We start from the raw sequence: 23,604 nt of genomic DNA on the forward strand, positions 1-23,604 counted from the left end.
TTTCACTAGTTTGAAGCATATTCACATAGCCTCTATAAGGAGACAGCATCTGCAGAATGACAGAGTCATTACTCTAATTGCAGGATTTACTCAGCTGCAATTCTTTGTGAGTTGGTTGACAGCTTGCTGCCTTCCCTGATTTTGCATATATATACATTTTAGTAATGTGAGTGGTCTGACACCATTATGCCATGGCCATTTCCCTGTTGCCTGCCTAGTTCAGTGCTTCTCAACTACAGTGCTAAAATACAGCTAACAGGCCACATTTTCATAATATCTTAACTAGAGCACAGGGGAAATAATCAACTGATGGGTGAGATCAGGTTAGTAACCATGGTTACTGATCAGCTATTTTTTTCCCCAGTGCTCTAGTTCTGATATGATTAAAATCTGGCCTGTTACATTTAGCCACCAATCAGCAAGCGCCACCAATGTGTTGAACCTAAAATGGGCTGGCTCCTAAGCTTTCATTCCTGTTTTTCAAATAAAGATACCAAAAGAACAAAGAAAAATTGATAAGAGAACATTGGAAAGTTGCTTAAAATTGCATGCTCTATCTGAATCATGAAAGAAAAAAAATTTGGTTTAGTTCCCCTTTAAGTACTGGAGGTGAGAACCGCTTGTCTAGTTGGCAACACTGTTCCATGTTCCCCTGTCCTCCGAACATATATAATACTGTTTGTCACCTGGAAAATGTGCGGCATTGTCTTATATTCAGAGGTGAGGGAGTAAGTTAGGGACAATGTAATTGTCACCTATCCACCAAGTACCAATGGAGGAACTTAATGAAGGTACTTAGTTTGGGGGTGAGTAGCTGTGCTTTGTACCTGGCAATGAGATAATATGGCTTTGTATGCAGTCAAATAGTTGTTATAATTGCTTTGTCATGTTTTGGCTCACAAGGATGAATGATATTGGCAAAAGTGGTTAAAGGGATATGAAACCCAAATTTGTTTTTCATGATTCGGATAGAGCATGCAATTTTAAGCAACTTTCTAATATACTCCTATTATCAATTTTTCTTGGTATCTTTATTTGAAAAGCAGGAATGTAAGCTTAGGAGCTGGCCAATATTTTTGTTTATATTTATCCACCAATCAGCAAGCGCTACCCAGGTTCTGAACCAAAAATGGGCAGCTTCTAAGCTTTACATTCCTGCCTTTCAAATAAAGATACCAAGAAAAATTGATAATAGGAGTAAATTAGAAAGTTGCATGCTCTATCTCAATCATTAAAGAAAAATATTGGGTTTAAGATCCCTTTATTTTTGGGTTGGACAGGAAGGATTTAACAACTAACAGCTGTAAATAAATATATATATATATATATATATATATATATATATATATATATATATATATATTAGCATTGGACAGATGACATACACGGATGAGGAAGTTTGCTGCTCACACGCGCCTCACGAGTTTGGCGTTTCTGTCTTTCGTTCAATAAGGCTGCTGTTGTTCCGCATGGATTAGTTCATCCTTGGTGCCTAAATGGATTGCTGCACATACTAAACTATGAACTTGGATAAGTGGTTGACAACACACAGACAATACTGCACACAATCTGGCGCTACTACGCTTAAGACTCTGTTTGTCTCTTGCAATACCGCATAGTGGAGGGTCAAAATTGCTAGACCTGGTTGTTTAGAGACTGAACTGTTTGAAGTATTTTGAACCATGCTTCACCTGAACTAACCTATGAAATATTGTGTTTATTCTAGTTTACATGTGGTTAGCAACTTCTTGAGCCTTGGATTTGTCTGTTATACACCTTAAGGTGTAACGCTACACTTAGGTCCCTAATTCGAACCTGTCCAGATCTAGCCCATTCATTTTACAGGGGTTTCTGTGTGCAGCTGGGGTGTAGTGTGAGCGGCGCACTGTGTAAGGTGTACACTTCATGGATTATGCATATTATGTTATTGTGCCTGATTATGATATTACTATGTATATGGCCAAATTTATGTATGGCTAATTATATTACCACCCTCTTTCGACCACCCTCTTTTGCTCCAAACCCTCCAATCCTTCGGCATCTGTGACACAGCCCTTTCATGGCTCTCTTCCTACCTGTCAAACCGTACCTTCAGTGTAGCCTTCTCTGGGGCCTCCTCTGCCCCGTCACCACTTTCTGTCGGAGTACCGCAAGGCTCTGTCCTCGGTCCCCTTCTCTTCTCAATCTATACGTCATCACTAGGTTCCTTAATTAAGTCCCACGGTTTCCAATATCATTTGTATGCCGATGACACCCAAATCTACTTCTCTGCACCAGACTTATCTCCTTCCTTGCTAACCCTTGTCACTAACTGTCTTTCTCACATCTCTTCCTGGATGTCCTCTCACTACCTCAAGCTAAATCTCTCCAAAACTGAGCTCCTCATTTTCGCCCCTTCTTCCAAAATCTCCACCCCCAATATCTCTATAACTGTTGACAACTCCATCATTACCCCTACCCCGCATGCCCGATGTCTCGGGTCACATTTGACTCAGATCTTTCCTTCACTCCTCACATTCAGTCCTTGGCTAAAGCCTGCCGCTTCCACCTTAAAAACATCTCTAAAATTAGACACTTCCTTACACAAGACACAACTAAGATTTTAATCCACTCTCTCATTCTTTCCCGCCTTGATTACTGCAACTCTGTCCTCTCTGGTCTCCCCACCTGCCGCCTAGCTCCTTTACAATCCATAATGAATGCCTCTGCTAGACTCATCTTCCTTACACGTCGCTCTTCATCTGCTGCACCTCTCTGCCAATCCCTTCACTGGCTTCCTCTTGCCTCTAGGATCAAACACAAAACTCTCACTCTTACATACAAAGCCCTCAACTGCACTGCTCCCCCCTACATCTCAGACCTTGTCTCCAGATACTCTCCCTCCCATCCCCTTCACTCTGCTCACAACCTCCTACTCTCCTCCTCTCTTGTCACCTCATCACACTCCCGTTTACAGGAATTCTCCAGACTGGCTCCCATCTTGTGGAACTCTCTGCCTCGCTCCACAAGACTCACTTCTAGTTTTAAAAGCTTCAAGTGCTCCCTAAAGACTCTACTGTTCAGGGACGCATACAACCTACGCTAAACTTTCCTAATACCAGTTCCTCTCCTCCATTGCTATCCCCTGAACACCCCTTGGCATGTAAGCCTAAAAGTCCAGCTGTTTGTAGATCACCTTCTTAAGAGCTGACTACAACAGTGCGACTCTTGGCAGGGCCCTCTACCCATTTGATCCCTACAATTGTTTTGTTGTACCCCCCTTTTCTTATAGCGCTGCGGAATCTGTTGGCGCTCTACAAATAACCGATGTGACATGCTATACTTAGATCCCACTAACTAACCTGGCCAATATTATCTCCTGGATTTATACTGGGGTTACTGTGTGCAGTTGGGGTGTAGTACTAGCAGTGCACTACATAAGGTTGGGAGTTCCTATTCTAGTCCATATATACATAAGGTTGTGTCTTTACACAGGGTATAATTTTGCAGTCACGTGACTTCATGTATATTGCAAAGTTGTTTTATTTTGTAAAACATTACTGGTAATTGCTATGATTACACAATATTGAGTATCCTATAATTGATCTGGGCATAAGTCTCTGTATGAGAGATTAATAAATATTGATGTTAATTATTTAAAAGAGTGCTTGATCCCCTATCTTTTGTATGGTTCATTTACCAATATGTTCCATTTCTTTTCTTATAGTTTTTGATAACATATATATTTATCAATGAAAAATGCAAAGGTGGGCAAAAAATTACTCTGTATGTCGAGCATAAAAGCGACACCATTAAATGCCACTAACTAGCCATGAAAAAACTAGGGAGACAAAAAAAAACCCTGTGTTGGACATCTACCTTTATTTCTAACTCATAGTATGTTCAAAATAATGCTAAATGTGTAAAGTTATCTGCTAATTATATATTGACTATTTGTGTCATTAAATATCTAGAAGCATCTTGCAGCACTGGCACATATGGAAAATACCCCTGAATGTCTTTACAATGCTGTGCTTTTTTATTCTAAAAACCATGTTCTCTTAAAGGGACATAATACTCATATGCTAAATCACTTGAAACTGATGCAGTATAACTGTAAAAAGCTGACAGGAAAATATCACCTGAGCATCTCAATGTAAAAAAGGAAGATATTTTACCTCACAATTTCCTCAGCTCAGCAGAGAAAGTTGTGTGTAAAAAGTTATACTTCAGCTGCTGCTCAGCTGCAGGTAAAAAAAAAAATGAAGAAATGAACAGCAGCCAATCAGCATCAGCAGTGCTGAGGTCATGAAATCTTTTACTGTGATCTCATGAGATTTCATAGCAAACTTCCTTTAAACTGAATAGGGAAATAAGATGAGAGTGCACGTAAGCTCGCCCTTTCCGCTGTCCCGGGACAGACATACTGATATGCTGCTTAGAAGTCCTTTACAATGGGATGTGGCTACTGAGAAACGTTTGAGGTAAAATATCTTTCTTTTTTACATAGAGATGTTCAGGTGATATTTTCTAGTCAGCTTTTTATAGCTATGCTGCATCACTTTCAAGTGTTAAAACATTTGGGTATTATGGCCCTTTAAAGCATTAAAGGGCCGCTCTCAATCCTTATTAAATGATGGATCTACAAAATCCCTATGCACTGGTTTTCAAAAATGTCCTCAGGCCTCCCCAACAGGCCAGGTTTTCATGATTACCTTGGATGAGAGCAGGTAAAATAACAATGTTTACTAATCAGCTGATTATTTCACCTGTGCTCCAATTCAGACATCCTTAAACTCTGGCCTGTTAGGGAGGCCTGAGAACAGAAAACCAGTTATTTAAAAGGAACAAGAAACCAAATGTTTTCTTTGATTTAGATAGAGCAATTTTGCAAGAATATTATCCATTTGCAAGAGCACTATCTTTGCAGCACTATTTCCTGCCATGTAATGCTCCAGGCGTCTACCTAGGTATCTCTTCAACATAAAATACCATGGCAACAAGGCAAATTTGATAATAGAAGTCATTTTTTTTTTTTTTAAATTGATACGCTCTGTCTGTATCACAAAAGAAAATGTATGTGTGTCATATCCCTTTGATCGTGAATTTAGAAAAATCATTAGATAAACCTTTCTAGAAAATTATGATAGACCCCTAATACACTGTGATGAGAAATAAAATACAGAATCATTTAATTTTGAAAATACATCTTTATTACATAAATAATTCCTATGCCTATGGCTGTGTGAAAAAGCTGGCACGTCAAAAGCAAGAGCCCCAGGAAATGGGCTCAAAACAAAGAGCTCTGAGTAGCTGCAATATGGAATGTTCCATTATATTAGTGCTTGTGTGGGTGAAAATGTAAAATTTGTGTTAAATTGATTACTAATATATAAATAGGTTTACTTTTTAAAATATAAATACCTTTAAATATGGATATTACGGGTATGTGCTTAAGTACGTGTATATATTTAAAAACCCATTTGACTTTTGTAGATTTGGTGACATTTTGGGTCACCTGTGCAGGCTTGTCAAGACAGTCTAGACCAGTAATGGCTAATCTTGGCACCCCTGATGTTTCAGAACTACATTTCCCATGAAGCTCAACTAGACGGTAGAGTGCCTAAGCATCATGGTAAATGTAGTTCCAAAACATCAGGGGTGCCAAAGTTAGCCATTACTGGTCTAGACAAACTTGCATGAGCATTGAATCATGAACCAATAAATCTGTCTTTAAGTTAGTTTTATTTTTTTACTAGCAAAATTCACTTTCAATTTAAAATTACCAAGGTCCTAAACCTTTTCATGTTAGTGCAGACTTGTGAATATACAAACTAATAAATGTATTCACAACTATACATGTGTAAAAAATACATTCAAAGCTGAAATCTAAAAAGAGCAGTGTATGATGGCAGCCATCTTAGTTTCCCTCTAGTTCAGGATAGTAATAGAACAAAGTAAGTTTGGGACATCAAATTGTGGCTGTTGAATATGAAAATATCAGGGACATTATTAGGTGTGAGCCAAAGCTCCAGCTCCTTGACCAAATCCAAAACCTTTAGGCCCAAAGTTCTTGGCGTAGCATCCTGTAGATAGGAGAAATTACAACAAATGAGTCTTAAAGCTTAGAAGCACCTTGTAACTAATGACCTAATAAGATTTCTTTAAGTTAATAAATACCCATTTATACTAAAATCTATGTTGTTTTACAAATCAATTTATAATAACTTTCCAATAGAATGTTGTGGTAAATTGTACTTGTATTCTCTGCAAAATTGCAGATAAGTCTTTGCAGCAAAGTAAAAGCTGCACCTTCAGTCCGGTTTATACTAACAAAAGTAATTCCAGCTAATCCTGTAGGAAAAGTCAGTGTTTTCAGTATAGCACTTTACCTACACAACCTATGGTTGTCTATATCAGACAGACACACCCCAGGTTTGTTACTTAGAGGAAGATTATATAAGATTTAAAAATACTTCATTTCAAAAATGAAAATTTCTATAACCCACTAAAATGACAATGTAAGTATATGTGACAGTGTAATAATACTCTTTGTACCTTTACAGAATATCTCTCCATCTTTATCAGCCAAAGTCGTAGATTCCAAACCTTTGCCACATTTTGCACAGCGGAAGCAGGCTTTGTGCCAGGACTGAAATAAATAGCAATATTGAAGTGCAGGTTAAAGGGATAGTCTAGTCAAAATTAAAACTTTAATGATTTAGATAGAGCAGGCAATTTTAAGAAACTTCCTAATTTACTCCTATTATCAAATTTTCTTTGTTCTCTTAGTATCTTTATTTGAATCTAAGCTTAGAAGCCAGCCCATTTTTGGTTTAGCACCTGGGTAGCACTTGCTGATTGGTGGGTACATTTAGACACCAATCAGGAAGTGCTACCCAGGTGCTGAAACAAAAATGGGCCGGCTCCTATGCTTACATTCTTGTTTTTTTCAAATAAAGATACCAAGAGAACGAAGAAAACATAATAGGAGTAAACTAGGAAGTTGTCTAAAATTGCCTGCTCTATCTGAATCATTAAAATTTAATTTTGATTAGACTATCCCTTTAACATTTTACATAAACTAACATTTTCATATTATACAATGGTGAAACTTAATACTGAAATCAACATACAGTAACTGTATTACTCAAGAACTAGCATTCTACTTAGCTCCTAAAAACATTAAAGTAAGAGTGAATCAACAAGCCTGATTCAATCAATTAGCAAAAAAAATAATAATGTAATAATAAAAAAATAAAAAAAACAAATATATATATATATATCCTATATTATAAAAGGCCAAGTGTGTTTGTCTGAAGCCATCATGCGCAGTAGAGTCTGCGCACGAGGACAAACACACCTGGCCTTCTAACTGTCTTCCCCCGGCGTCGCGTGTGGTGGAGTGGGCGTGACCGGCGGGCGTGGTGTGGACGGGGCCCAGGCGTGGCCGGCCGTGACATGGGCGGGGCCGGGTATGACGCGGGCGGGGCCAGGTGCGTGGCAGTGCACAGTGAGTAAGACAGAGAGCTCTAAAAAGAAGGGGATAGTGAGAGCAGAAGAGGGGGATAAAGAGGGGGGAGAGTGCGCAAAAGAGAGGAGGGGGAGAGAGAGCAAAAGAGGGGGGAGAGAGAGAGCAAAAGAGGGGGGAGAGAGAGAGAGCAAAAGAGGGGAGAAAGAGAGTGCAAAAGAGAGGGGGAGAGCACAAAAGAGAGGGGGGAGAGAGCACAAAAGGGGGAGAGAGACAGCAAAATAGGGAGAGAGACAGCAAAAGAGGAGGGGGGAGAGAGAGAGCAAAAGAGAGGGGAGAAAGAAAGAGCAAAAGAGAGGGGAGAGAGAGAGAGAGAGAGAGAGAGAGAGAGAGAGAGAGAGAGAGAGAGAGAGAGAGCAAAAGAGAGCGGGGAGAGCGAGCAAAAGAGAGACACAGCAAAAGAGAGAGGGGGAGAGAGAGCAAAAGAGAGGGGGGAGAGAGAGAGCAAAAGAGAGGGGAAAAAGAGTAAAAGAGAGGGGATATAGAGAGAGCAAGGGGTGGGACTGCTGTACTGCAAAAAATGGCTCGTGTACACAGGCTTTAGGACTAATATATATATATATATATATATATATATATATATATATATATATATATATATATATATATATATATATATATATATATATATATATATATATAATTATTTTTTTTTAATTATATAAAAAACAATAATATTGGGGTTTAGACTTACATTTCCTCCACCAATCACTTTTTCTGCAGCGTACACAGACTTTCCACACCGAGGACACACATCAGCTCCCCCAACTTTCTGAGCAAATTTTGATGCATTAGGATTATTTGTAGGCTGGTGTCCTGGGGCACTGAGAATGACAAGAAAATACTAGATTTAGTGCTAGATTACAAGTGGAGTGCAATATTGTGCTTTCGCAAGCGTGATTTTTGAGCTCCACTCATAATACCAGCGCACGCAAATGACTTTGCATGAGTTTGCATTGCATGGATGCTTTACGCTCACAAGAGCGTGCTTCCATAGGATCCAATGGGAGCCTCGTTCTGATGCCGATAGACACAGCACAGAACCTATTGCAGCGTAAGGGGAAGGTTGCGCAGCAATTGGCAGCAAAGTTAAAATATATATGTAATATAAGTGGCTTTTTTTTTTCTAACACCCACACCTGCAAACTTTAAGCCCTTAAAACTGCTTTGTGCAGTTATATTAAAAAAATAAAAACTAATATATTTTAATATTGGGAGCAATTGGGGGACTTTTTTAAAATTAACCAGAGGCCTTAACTTTGGTTAATTTTAGGAGCACATATTGCTACCGCAAGCTCACAGTAGCATTAACCAGCCACTTGTAATGACTGGTTATTTAACGTGCGCCCATAAGGGGGCAAATTTGCCTGTTTATGAGCGCACGTTAAATTAGCGTAACACTTTTAATCTAGCCCTTAGATGGTAGAGGGAGCAAAAATTTGTGAAAATATATGAAGGGTATAAAACATGATGTAAGAGCAGATGATGGAATGGGACAGGAGGATTATAGACCTGGGAGCAGAACTGTCTTTCTTATTAGGCAGCTGCTTATAGTTCTTTGCTGAAGAGGTAAAACTGCTCTTATATTCTGTGTTCACATTTCACACAAATCAGAAACTGGACAGAGGAGTATATGGTTATTTCCTATGCATGTATTTCTGTATGCTGACAAGACAGGTATCACACATTAGTAGAGTTAGGAAAATCCTAGTTAAAGGGACACTAAACCCAAAAAAATTTTTATTTCATGATTCAGATAGAGCATGCAATTTTAAGCAACTTTCTAATTTACTCCTATTATAATTTTTTCTTTGTTCTCTTGCTATCTTTATTTGAAAAGCAGGAAAGTAAAAGCTTAGAAGTCGGCCTATTTTTTATTCAGCACCTAGGTAGCGCTTGCTGAATGGTTGCTAAATGTAGCCACCAATAATAGGCGCTATCCAGGATGCTGAACCTAAAATGGGCCGGCTACTATGCTTTACAGTCCTGCTTTTCAAATAAAGATAAGAGAATGAAGAAAAATTGATAATACAAGTAAATTAGAAAGTTGCTTAAAATTGCATGCTCTATCTGAATCATGAAAGAAAAAAAAAATGGGTTTAGTGTCCCTTTAACACAGTAACTAGTGATGTAGTAGAGAGAATACATTTGCTTATTACTTACTCCTCGTGCCTTATGCCCAGTGCTTCTCCTTTATCCATGCTTAGGGTACCAGCTCCTTGCCCAAAACCGTAACCCTTAGGTCCATACTTCTTGCCATAGCAGGACTTGCAGTAAATCTCCTCTCCATGAACTGCCACTGTGGTGCTATCTAGGTTCTTCTTACAGACCACTGTAAGCAGGAAGATGAGACATCAAGCACTGGTTCACATTCCAGCAACTCTGGGGTAGTCATAGTTATGTTTAGAATATTCACACATAGTGTTTATACAAAGCTATACAGTGCAAATTATTGTATCACTATAATTATCCATTCACCAACATATTTAAAGAGACATACCCAAGCAAAAATAAAATAATCTGTGTTTTATTATAGCAATGGGATAAAGACCTACAGCACACTGCTAGGTCAGTCCGATACTGAACGGCCTAGTGGTCATATCCATCTGAGGAACAACATACACATGTAGTCACCAATCACCATGGTGGGTTAAACACATAAGTGTAAGCAAGTATTAGTGCAATAGTAAAATGTTCAAATGCACCAAAGCATTATCTTTATGCATTACTATGTCCCTTTAAAACTAGAATATGGATACACAGCTAGGTACAATATAAGAACAAGCTTGTTTTATATTGTTCTTAACTTTTGCTCTTGAAAGAAATCCAATTTTCTTCAGACACCAAAACTTTACCTACTGCATTGACAAAGGCAAAGAGAATGACTGGGTATTATGGGTAGGGGAGTGACACTTAACAGCTTTGCTTCTCTTTGCCTCCTCCTGCTGGCCAGGAGTGATATTCCCACTAGTAATTGATGACGTTGTGGACTCTCCATATCTGAGGACGTGGTCAGCTTCAACCCCCGGAGGGTAATACTGCACCGCCACTCTGTCTACATTTGTACCTTTTGCATGCGATTTGGGAGAACCGGGGCCGGCAGCGAGCACCTTATTGTCCAATTGACATTTAATTAATTTTGACTATTATTTAATTTGTTTTGTACTCTTAGTATCCTTTGCTGAAACACATATCTGGGTAGGCTCATTGGTGGCTGTACATATATGCCTCATGTTATTGGCTCACTCATGTGCATTGCTTGTTTTTCAAGAAAGGATACAAAGAGAATGAGGCAAATTAGAATTAGAAGTAAAATTGGAAAGCAGTTTAAAATTGAATTCTCTAACTGAACCATGAAAGAAAACTTTGGGGTTTCACGTCCCTTTAATATAAGGAAATATGATAAAATATTGCTGCTCCAGTTAGAGGATTTTTATTATTATTATTATACTTTATTTATGAAGCGCCAACATATTCTGCAGTGCTGTCCATGGATACAATTCATTTAAATAAAACAATACAAGACAGGACAAAATTTACAAACACATACAGGAGGGATTGAGGGCCCTATTCTCGTGGGAACTTACAATCTAGAAGGGTAGGAGGTTGAGAAACAAGAGGCAAGGACTACAAGATTGAGAAATATGTTAATACAGAGTTAGATGAGGGAAATGTTAGTAAGTGAAATTAATTTATTATTGAGTTGGGTGGTAGGCTTCTTTGAACAGAAAAGTCTTCAGGGAGCATTTAAAGGAATAAAGATTAGGGCAAAGCCTGACAGCACGAGGGAGAGTGTTCCAGAGGGTAGGTGCTGCACGACAGAAGTCCTGCAGTCTAGCATGAGAGGAGGTGATAGTTGCGGATGCAAGGAGCAGGTCATTGTTGGATCTTAGTGGGCAGGCTGGAGTAATACTCGTTAGAGAGGATAGGTAGAGGGGAGCAGTGTTGGTGAGCGCTTTGTATGCAAGAGTGAGAATTTTGAATTTAATTCTGTTGTGAATGGGGAGCCAATGAAGGGTCTCGCAGAGAGGTGTAGCAGATACAGGGTGACGGGAAAGGTTGATCAGCCTGGCAGAGGCATTTAGGATGGATTGAAGGGGGGAGAGGTGGGAAAGAGGAAGGCCAGCGAGTAGGTTATTGCAGTAGTCAAGTCGGGAGATAATAAGCTAGTGGATTATTTGCTTTGTGGTGTCAGCGCTCAGAAAAGGGCGAATTTTGGAAATATTGCGTAGATGGTTGCGGCTGGATGTAGAAAGCGATTGGATATGGGGGACGAAGGATAGATTTGAGTCAAGTGTGACTCCGAGGCAGCGGACTTGGGGCGATGGGGAAATGGTGATGCCGTCAACAGGGATAGAGAAGTCAGAAGTTGGTGTAGAGCTTGAGGGGGGGATAAGAAGGAGAGAGGCCATCCAGGAAGAAATACCAGATAAGCAGATAAGGGAGAGAGAGCAGGGGTGGAGAGGTAGATCTGGGTGTCATCAGCATAGAGGTGATATTTGAACCCATAACTGTTGATAAGTTTACCCAGCGAAGAAGTATACATGGAGAAGAGTAGAGGACCCAGAACAGATCCTTGAGGTACTCCAACAGACAGAGGTTGACTGAGGGGGGCAGAGCAAGAATTAGCACAGGCCTAATTTAAAAAGTTAATATTCACACTAAGGGATAGATTTATTAAAATGTTGAGTGGACATGATTTGCACTCGACATCGCTAAATACAGAAAGCATACGCTGTCCCTATTTATCATTGCACAAGCATTTCTGGTGGAATGCTTATGCAATGCCGCCCTCTCCTCACTGGCGGCCGCTAACAGGGGCTGTTAATCATCCTGATCGGATCAGAATGATTTGAACCCGCCACACAGGTTAAGGAGCAGCAGACTTATGAGAACTGCTTCTTATGTTCCGTTTCAGGCGAACCTGAAACGATGGGCCTTCGAAGCAGCATCCGCTGCTTAATAAATGGAGCCCAAATGTTAAAGAGAGACTGTAAACACTGCCTTTCCAGTTATGAGTACTAGAAATGCACATGGCTTCATAAACCTAACCCTGACACATGTTCCTATTTGTCCTCAGCTGAGAATATCAGATAAAAAAAAAACAACTGAAAAACAATTAAACTTTTACTAACAAAGTGACAGTGGATAGCTGTCTACTCCAGTATCAAGTTCTGATAGGCTCTGATTGGAGTTAGCTTATTGAAAAAAAAAGTATTGTTTTAAAAGATAGATTTTCCCTTTATTACCCATTCCCCAGTTTTGCATAACCAACACAGTTATATTAAAGGGACACTGAACCCAAATTTTTCTTTAAACTTTTTAATTTACTCCTATTATCAATTTTTCTTCATTCTCTTGCTATCTTTATTTGTAAAAGAAGGACTCTAAGCTAAGGAGCCAGCAAATTTTTGGTTCAGGACCATGGACAGCACTTGTTTATTGGTGCTGTCCAAATCAGCAAGGACAACCCAGTTTGTTCACTAAAAATGGGCCGGCATCTAAACTTACATTTTTGCTTTTCAAATAAACATACCAAGAGAATGAAGAAAATTTGATAATAGGAGTAAATTAGAAAGATGCTTAAAATTGCATGCTCTATCTGAACCATAAAAGAAAAAATCTGGGTTCAGTGTCCCTTTAAAATACTTTTTACCTCTGTGATTACCTTGTATCTAAGCCACTGCACACTGCCCCTTATTTCAGATATTTTGACAGACTTGCATTTTAGCCAATTGCTCTCTCATAAGTAACTCCACAGCCGTAAGCACAATATTATCTATATGGTACACATGAACCAACGCCTTCTAGCTGTAAAAAGCTGTCAAATATCAGATAAGAGACGGCCTTCAAGGGCCTAGAAATTAGCATATGAGCCTACATAAGCTTAGATTTCAACTAAGAATACTAGGAGAACAAAGCAAATTTGATGATAAAAGTAAATTGGAAAGTTGTTGAAAATTACATGCCCTATCTGAATCATGAAAGTTTTATTTTAACTAGACTGTCCCTTTAAAAAATAAAATGTACTTTATGGAAACAATAGTATGAAGGCTTTTACTTTTTTAAATAGTAATTGTACGTAGCAATGGATAAAAAAAAAAGGTCTGTTTTAAAAAAAAATTACTCAAAAATAAATCTGCACCTTGTGCACACACAGTGAAGATAACATTAAAGGGACAGTTAAGTCAAAATTAAACTTTCATTATTCAGATAGAGCGTGCAATTTTAAACAACTTTCCATTTTACTTATCAAACAACTTTATTTTGTTCTCTTGGTATTCTTTGTTGAAAGCAAAATCTAGGTAGGGTTATATGTTAATTTCAAAGCCTTTGAAGGCAGTTTCTTATCTAAATGCATTTTGACAGTTTTTCATAGCTAGACAGTGCTAGTTCATAATAACATTAGCTAAAATGCAAATTTGTCAAAAGAACTGAGATAAGAGGTAAAAAAGGTGTATTAATAGAAGTGTTGGTTATGTAAACTTTGGAATGGGTAATAAAGGGATTATCTTTTTAAACAATAAACAAATTTGATGTAGACTGTCACTTTAAAGGGATATAAAACAGTGCTCCTTTACTAAAAAAAGAGAAAGAAATCAAAGTGAACCTAAAAAGAAATAGGTTGTGTTAAAAAACAATCAGCGAACAACTTACTTGTTTTCTTGTGAAATGAGCACTTAGAAATTCTCAGTGTAGCTACGCCTATACTGCGATAAGGGAGCTGACATGTTGAACCTAAATCAGCGGCTGTTACACAGACCCTTGCAGTTCATCAGTGAGACTCTCGTCAACAGCTTTCAGGTACTACTAAATGTATTTTTTAATTTTGTATTCTAATTGGCCTTTTGGATGTGTTTATATCATAGTGTCAGATAATAAATCAGCAAAACACTAACACTGGATCAGCATTGTTCTTTTAAATATTTTTTTTCCTCATCAATTATTAACAGCTTAACTGCTGAGCTATCCTTACCCCTGTGCTGAGCTGTTTTGGAGTTTAAGTGCTGCTCATATTTAAGCCCTACTGTAAGCCATTTTTCAGTGAGAAAACCACATCAATTATGTATTTTTTTCAACACGCCCAGAATATTCATACTATACCATAACTGTGTATATATATATATATATATCCTCTAGATCTAAATGTGTGAAAAAAAAATTATATTTTTATTAAAAGTATTAATAAACAAGGTTGTAAACAACTGAGTGTGTGCTTTTTTTCTAAACAATATAGTCAAAATAAAAATGGGTTAACCATAACCATTTGAAATAGCAGGCAATTGCCTTTAAAACAGTGGGTCTTGGGTGTTTCTAGTACTTAAAGGAGGAGGCGAAAGTGCTTTGCCTCCCCGTATGACAACACATAGATTCTCCCAGGAGCACAGCATTCAAATAGGTTGTTATATAAGTCAACATTGCTCATGAGCACAATTGGGCACAAATACTTTTGTGGTAAATATCGTTTATTTATCTCCCATCCATTATCAGAAACTTTTGAGTGTATATGACACACAATTTTGATGCTGTGCTCAAGGAAGATCAGTGTTGTAGTGATCTTAGTTTTTGTGATACGAGTATCTTTATTTTAGTGGGAAGTAAATATGTTTGCACGTATAAAATGTGTAACACTGAGTGTTTTCTTAATAAATATGTACATTTAAATTTAGTTTAAAGGGACACTGAAACCACGTTTTTTCTTTTGTGATTCAGATAGAGCATGACATTTTAAGCAACTTTCTAATTTACTCCTATTATCAAATTTTCTTTATTCTCTTGGTATCTTTATTTGAAATGCAAGAATGTAAGTTTAGATGCTGGCCCATTTTTGGTGAACAACCTTGGTTGTCCTTGCTGATTGGTGGATAAATTCATCCATCAATAAAAAAGTGCTGTCTAGAATTCTAAATCAAGAAAAAAACTTAGATGCCTTCTTTTTCAAATAAAGATAGCAAGAGAACGAAGAAAAATTGATAATAGGAGTAAATGAGAAAGTTGCATGCTCTATCTAAATCACAAAAGAAAAAAAAATAGGTTCAGTGTCCCTTTAAGTGCAACATTGTATTCTCCATACTTTAGTGTGTTATATTTAAACACACTTTTTTTTATTTATTTTATTTATATTTTTTGTATTTGTACATAGTAGTTTTGTTTTATTTTAATCCTGTTACTATTTTTGCAGCATCAGTCCTCTACTGAACATGGTCATTAAAAGGGACAGTCTACACCAGAATTTTTATTGTTTTAAAAAGATAGATAATCCCTTTATTACCCATTCCCCAGTTTTGCATAACCAACACAGTTATATTAATATACTTTTAACCTCTGTGATTATCTTGTATCTAAGCCTCTGCAAAATGCCCCTTTATTTCAGTTCTTTTGACAGACTTGCAGTTTAGCCAATCAGTGCCTGCTCCCAGATAACTTCACGTGCACGAGCACAGTGTTATCTATATGAAATACGTGAACTAACACCCTCTAGTGGTGAAAAACTGTTAAAATGCATTCTGAAAAGAGGTGGCCTTCAAGGTCTAAGAAATTAGCATATGAACCTCCTAGGTTAAGCTTTCAACTAAGAATACCAAAAGAACAAAGCAAAATTGGTGATAAAAGTAAATTGGAAAATTGTTTAAAATTACATGCTCTATCTGAATCATGAAAGTTTATTTTGGCATAGACTGTCCCTTTAAATGGCTGGAGCAGTGAAAGCTAATGCATGTGTCTGCTAGCAACTACTTAAAGGGACAGTCAACTGCAAATTATTGTTTTAAAAGACATGGTTCTATTAATACACTTTTTACCTCTGTGATTACCTTGTATCTAAGCCTCTACTGACAGTCCCGTTATCACATGATGTTTTATTTATGATCTATTGACTTGCATTTTAGCCAATTAGTGCTGTGTTGTACACAGCCCACAGACGTGAGCACAATGTTATCTATGTGGCTCACATGAACTTGCAGTCTCCTGTTAAAAGATAATAAAAAATCATGTGATAAGAGGCTGTCTATAGTGGCTTAGAAACAGGCAGACATTTAGAGGTTTAAATGTTATAAAGTATATTAATGTAACAATGTTGGTTGTGCAAAGCTGGGGAATGGGCTCTCTATCTTTTTAAACAGTAACAATTTTGGTGTTGACTGTCCCTTTAATAAGGGGAAGCTCCTCCTTTGTTTTCCTGTAGAGGACCCCCACAAGGAGGTGTGGGGCTGTGACAGGTAGTAATAAACTATGCACTAATTAAGTTAATAAGAATAAATTAAATAAAAATGATGAATAATAAAATATTGCAATTACTAATATTAAAGTGAATGTCAACTTTCATGAAAAAGTGCCCGGTTTTTAAAAAAAACTGTTAAAAACAGGGGCACTTTCATTCATGAAAGTTCACATTGCTCCGGATTTTACAAATACTTACCTTCTTCTCCTGAAACACCGGATTGCCGATTGCCCCGCCTGCTTCTTCCTGCTGTACTAACACAGCAACGACGAAACCGGCTTCCTCCAATAACAGCATGGTCTCACCAAATGAATGCTTCTGTGGGGGGGGGGGGGAAGCCGTGATTGTAGAGAGCCGGTTTCGTCATTGCTGACGAAGTACAGACAAGCTGCAGGCGTGGAATCGGCGATCCAGTGTTTCAGGAGAAGAAGGTAAGTATTTGTAAAATCCGGTGCAATGTGAACTTTCATGAATGAAAGTGCCCCTGTTTTTAATAGTTTTTTTAAAAATCGGGCACTTTATCATGAAAGTTGACATTCACTTTGATTATAACCCATTGTTTATTGTTAGTACAATGAAACATACTTTTATATCCCTTTAACATGCTGCTGATTGGTGCTTGTTGATGAGGGTACTTAGTAATCAGCTGGGAAGTGCATGTTGATATCAGCAACTGATATGTATGTGTGAAGTATCTAAAAAAAGACACATTTTGCTGCACCTGTTAAGAGCTTGGCAAGTTTATATAATTTTATCAGACCCTTACATCTATATGGAAGACCAAACTATAAAAAATATTTCACAGAGTGCATTGTTTTCCATATCTACAAAATATAAACTCACTGGCTCCTATACCTCTTCTCATTTATATTTGCATTTTAGTACAATTTAATTTTTATTTAACATTTTCATAACATATTGTCCATTATTATATTCGGAATAAGTGGATCCAGGAGCATATGTTAATATTTTTTTCTTTAAAATGTTTGTGTAAATTGTTTTCTAATACAGTACTCTTACTTCTGTAAAACTATTAAAAAGTTGCAAAGTATCATTGTGAATGTTGTACTATATTACCATTAAAGGGACACTGAACCCAATTTTTCTTTTTTAATTCAGATAGAGCATGAAATTGTAAGCAACTTTCTAAATTTACTCCTATTATCAAATTTTCTTCATTCTCTTGGTATCTTTATTTGAAATGCAAGAATGTAAGTTTAGATGCCGGCCCATTTTTGTTAAACAACCTGGGTTGTTCTTGCTGATTGGTGGATAAATTCATCCACCAATAAAAAAGTGCTGTCCGGAGGTCTGAACCCCAAAAAAAAAAAAAGCTTAGATGCATTCTTTTTCAAATAAAGATAGCAAGAGAACGAAGAAAAATTGATAATAGGAGTAAATTAGAAAGTTTCTTAAAATGGCATGCTCTGAATCACGAAAGAACAAATGTGGGTTCAGTGTCCCTTTAAAGGTGTCATTAGATATAATATATTGATTTATTGTATGCTGTGATCATCTATTTTGCGTTACAAGTTATCGGATTTTGACAAATATTTCTATACATTGAAGCTAAACACAGACAAGTTTTTTGTTCTACTTCTAACTATTTCAGTAACATTCTAGAGCCTTTAATGCGACATGACATTAAAGGGACATGATATCCAAATGTTGAAGCTCTTGAAATTGATGCAGCATAGCTGTATAAAGCTGACTAGAGAATATCACCTGAGCATCTCTGTGTAAAAAAGGAAGATATTTGCCTCAAAGTTTCACAACCTTACTGTAAAGAGACTTTAACCCTTTGAGTGCTAAGCACTTTCCCACCTGGGTGCTAATGTTTTCTAAGGTTTTTTTAATTTATTTAATAAAACATTTTTTAACTTTTTTTATTGTTTATACAGACCCCCAAGACTTACACTGTTGGAAAGATTAGGCAATTCCCTTTCCAACAGTGGGTCTTGGTGGTCTGTAGCTGCTTAGATACCTGAGATACAGGCTTCTAAGCAGCATGCCCCCCCTCCTCCTATACTTAACATTGTTAAGTATAAATAAAGTTGCACGGTGACGTCATCACGTTATTGCACGTGACGTCACCGTGCATCACATGAAGCCCCGGAGATGCCTGTCACTCTACAGGCAACGATCGCCGGGGTAGGAGCTGTTAGGAGCCCCCAGATCTCCCTCAAGGTGGGAAAGTGCTCATGACGGCTCTGAGCCGTCATTAGCACCAGAGTGAGAAACTCTGTGACGGCTCAGAGCCGTCATTCGCAGTCAAAGGGTTAACCCACATTTTTTTTCATGATTTAGAAAGAGCATGCAATTTTAAACAACTTTCTAATTTACTTCTATTATCCTTTGCTGGAAAGCATATATAGATAGGCTCAGTAGCTGCTGATTGGTGGATGCACATAGATGCCTCGTGTGATTGGCTCACTTATGTGCATTGTTATTTCTTCAACAAAGGATATCTAAAGAATGAAGCAAATTAGAAAATAGAAGTAAATTGGAATGTTGTTTAAAATTGTATTCTCTATCTGAATAATGAAAGAAAAATTTGGGGTTAATGTCACTTTAACCCCTTGGGTGCCAAAGACAGCTCCGAGCTGTCGAAAATGTTCTCAGTCAGGTGCTAACGACGGCTCAGAGCTGTCGCTAGCACTCACCTACCTTGAGGGCAATCTGGGGGCTCCCACCTACTCCCACCCCGGTGATCTGGCCTGAATAGTGAGAGGCGTTGCCAGGGCTTCACGTTTTGCACGATGACGTCACGCGAAATGACATGATGTCACCACGCAACTTTATTTAAACTTACAATGGACAATATAGAGAGATGGGGGCATGCTGCTTATCTCAGGCATCTAAGCAGCTACAGACCCCCAAGACCCACCGCTGGTAAAGGTTTTGGGGATCTGGAAAAAAAAATAAAAGTGTAAAAAAATAAATATATTTAAAATATAAATATTTCAGTGAAATCTCATGAGATCACAGCATTACCTCAGTACTGCTGATGCAGATTGGCTATTTTTTCAACTTGCAGCTGGACAGCAGCTGAAGTATAGCTGTTGACAGAGCACTTACTATTGTGAAAGGAAGAAATTGTAAGGTATAATATCTTCCCTTTTTACATAGAGATGTTCAGGTGATATATTGAGGTCAGCTTTTTACATTTATGCTACATCACTTTCAAGTTTAAAGTGAAGGTAAAGTTTTACAAATATGTATACTCTAATAAGTTACTCATAGTCTAAATAACTTAGTCGCTAACTAATTTTCCCCAAAGGATTATATAAATATATAATAAAATTTTTTTATTTTTCCCTACATTTTGGTCCCTGACTCCTCCCAACAGCCATTTCCTTGTTTTACTGTGTCGATGGCATAGAGAACCAACAATGCGCATTCACGAGTATCCCTTGCACTGCGCATATGTGTTAACACATTCACAAATCCCCAGCCACTTGTCTCTAAATTCCCCTGGCTTATAATTGTTAGCCCCTTTCCCCTTAGCTCACCACGGCTCCTACTTTTATTTTTAATTCACTTGTTGCCGCTCCGTGCCCTCGGCATAGTGCTGAGCAGCTGTCAGTGTGTATTTCTGAGGTCAGCTCAGAGGCTCTGCAACCGCACAGACTTCTGGGGCATGATGTCCAAAAGATGAGTAACGCATGCGCATACCATATGAGGCGGATGGCGTTATTTGACGGCTGCTTAACGGCCAGCATTTCAATAGGCTTGCAAAAAAACGTGACCATAGGGGGAAAAAATATATATTTTACGGGTTGAATTTCAATAGCTAAAACTTGTGATTAAAAACGGCAATAACTTGATTTATAATTAAAATTTCAAAAATTGATGAATGAAACTCATATTAAATTTGGGTGATAAGTGTTTGTATATTGTGAGATACACTTAACTTTACCTTCACTTTAATACCAAAGTACACTTTTTGCATATTTCTGAACATGTGACTGATTACACAGAAAGAGATCTGTACAATTTGATTTTTAATTTCATAGTGTGATTTTGCTGATTGTCTGGAGATCAGACCTCAAATAGCGTGTCACACTGTCTTATAATGTGACTTGACTGCTCTGGAGATATATATATATATATTATACATGCACACACACACAACATAGTACAAGATAGCATCTGAAATGGCCTAGTATAATTTAGAAAGAGGAAGGTGTACTTACTGCACAAGAAACAGGACTTGTGGAAACTGCCGCCCTCACACTGAACTTCCTCTGCAAAGTATACTGTTTTCTGGCAAACGCCACACTTTTTTCCACCTCCCCAGTTTGGCATTTTCCTGGGAACACAATAAAATACAACTAGAGGTCAGTGTAGATGTTGAAATTAGTGAGAGATTATAACAGGGCAAGGAGAGAGAGAGTGTGTGAGAGAGTGAGAGTGAGAGAGATAGGTACCAGGGACAACACTAAATGATGTGAGCTTCAAACCATGTTCACTGACTTTGTCAGTTGTCAGTCTGTCTCAGCTTCTCCTTTATCAATAGGATTCTCTAGTTACAGTTAATCTGCTTCCTTTGTGGTCTTTTCTGTCATTTAATGCATTAATATGTTCTACTCAGAGGCTGTGCATTATTGAAGAACGATGTTAACGGTTAAATTGCTCCTTTGAGGTTTGTTTTACACAACTCTCCCACTTCAGTCATCCTGTATGTTTTATTATTACTGTATATCTTTATGTCTGCCACCTCCCTCACTGTGTACTTCCTGGTTCAATAAAAAGTATAATTTTCACCTTAAAAGGACACGGCTCTCCCATAAACCAGCTATATAAACAGTACAGAGACACACCTATGTACGTACAACCCATCTTACACTGAAATGTACAGAGGAGTAAACTGTAGAATATTCCTTATAGTAAACGCTCATTATCTGTTCTCATATTAGTAAACATGTACAGAATGAGTATATAGTATGATAAAATTATTGGTCAGGCATGCATATAGCATGAGTGATATGCAGCAGATGATGCAGACACAGTGCTGTACACACTCCCTCACCCTGTCACAGACAGCCTGAATTCTAACAATTTACCATAAAAGGGAGATCGCTGCAGAAGCTAGAAACATTCCTGAGGTTAATGAGGGAGTGTCTAGTAGACTACAGGTTTTCTTTGGGATTGTGGATTAAAGGGACAGTATACACTCATTTTCATATAACTGCATGTAATAGACACTACTATAAAGAATAATATGCACAGATACTGATATAAAAATCCAGTGTAAAACTGTTTAAAAACTTACTTAGAAGCTGTCAGTTTGGCTCTGTTGAAAAGGTAGCTGGAAAGCCCACTGCAAGTGGCAAATAAGACACTCCCCCCTCCCCCTTCTTTTGCAAATGAAAAGACCCTTTACACAAACAGGAGCAAGCTGGAGAAAGTAGCTGACGGTATTCACATAAAACTTTGGGGCTTGGTTAGGAGTCTGAAAATCAGAGCAATGTTATTTAAAAATAAGCAAAACTATACATTTATTTATTAAAAAAAAACTTTATGGGCTATATAAATAGATCATCTACAAAACATTTATGCAAAGAAAAAATGAGTGTATAATGTCCCTTTAAGCAGGATTGCAGAATTTAGTCAATGCATTCATTAAAAAGTGCAGTGCTGCATACATATTTATCACCAAATGGATTCATCCAACGTGCTCTTTGTTTTATATATTTCTATCAAAGTAAGAACAATCGTCCCATATGGTCTCTGACAATAGCAGGTTCATAGAAATTACACTAACCCTTCTTAATCGAATGTAGTTTGGATAATGCTCAGATGTCTGGCATTGAAGGGGTTACATGTACAGGGGATATACCTAAAGTTACCTCTACAGTATGTCATTTTAGGGTTCTGTCACGTGGCAAACGTCTAACACGGAATAAGGTAAACCGTTTATTTTACTTACCCAGTTTAGTGTTGTCAAAAGCTAAAGGCAGGTTTCCTCTTTCAGTCTCTTGTCGTCAGTCTCTCCCTCTGGAATCTCAGATCCCTCTTTATTAAGGCATGTGGGGCTCTGGGTGTGACCTTACAGGGGAAGAATAGAGAAATTCAGACAGTATGGGTAAACATAGAGGGAGGGAAATGCGAGCGGGGAGAGTGGGAGGGCAAGGGAAGGAGGAAAAGAAACAATTGAGCTCATAGCAGACTAAAAGTATTAATCATTTGGTGCCTTAAAATACCACAGGACTTCCATAAATGAATGACTTCATGTTGTTTGATTACGTCATATGAGAAGCCAAAAATAATAGGGCAGCTCATCATGGCATCAGTGCAAAACACTGGACCCTAAATGGGGATATAAAATGATATTTAATTTATGCTACTACTACTACTACGTGTTATTTAATTCCTAACCACTAACAGAGTTTTAATTCTACAGATTGTTCATTTTTAAAACAATGTCTGAGTTTTGTGGGTCTGAAAAAGTTTATAAGCAGTGCACTACAAAAATTGGTATGTGTTAAAATCTTAAAGGGACAGTCTACTCCTGAATTCTTATTGTTTAACAAGATAGAAAATCCCTTTATTACCCATTCCCCATAACCAACACTGTTATATTAATATACGTTTTAGCTCTGTGATTCCCTTGTATCTAAGCCTTTGTTGACTGCCCCCTTATTTCAGTGCTTTTCACAGACTTGCATTTTAGCCAATCAGTGCCCTCTCATAAGTAACTCCATGGGCATGAGCACAATGTTATCTATATGGCACACATGAACTAATGTCCTCTAGGTGTGAAAAAATGTAAAATGCATTGTGATAAGAGGCGGCCTTCAAGGGCTTAGAAATTAGCATATGAACCTACCTAGGTTTAGCTTTCAACTATTAAAACCAAGAGAACAAAGCA

General features: G+C 37.8%; 1 protein-coding gene across 2 annotated transcripts; it reads right to left on the reverse strand.

The window, feature by feature from the left end:
* Positions 1-5,169: 5,169 nt before the first annotated feature.
* CSRP1 (cysteine and glycine rich protein 1) lies at positions 5,170-22,868 on the reverse strand. 2 transcript variants are annotated; one of them, XM_053706922.1, is made up of 6 exons: positions 22,663-22,868; positions 20,927-21,042; positions 9,674-9,842; positions 8,205-8,334; positions 6,538-6,631; positions 5,170-6,065 (listed from the first exon to the last, which is right to left on the reverse strand). In XM_053706922.1, exons 2-6 carry the CDS (start codon positions 21,036-21,038, stop codon positions 5,992-5,994), a joined length of 579 nt encoding a protein of 192 aa, XP_053562897.1. In that variant the 5' UTR covers positions 21,039-21,042; positions 22,663-22,868; the 3' UTR covers positions 5,170-5,991. The 2 variants fall into 2 exon arrangements, with proteins under 2 accessions (XP_053562897.1, XP_053562898.1); XM_053706923.1 differs by lacking the exon at positions 22,663-22,868 and adding an exon at positions 21,207-21,444.
* Between the last annotated feature and the right edge of the window lie 736 nt (positions 22,869-23,604).

This window comes from Bombina bombina, chromosome 3 (genome assembly GCF_027579735.1).
Source record: "Bombina bombina isolate aBomBom1 chromosome 3, aBomBom1.pri, whole genome shotgun sequence".
NCBI classification, from domain to species: domain Eukaryota; kingdom Metazoa; phylum Chordata; class Amphibia; order Anura; family Bombinatoridae; genus Bombina; species Bombina bombina.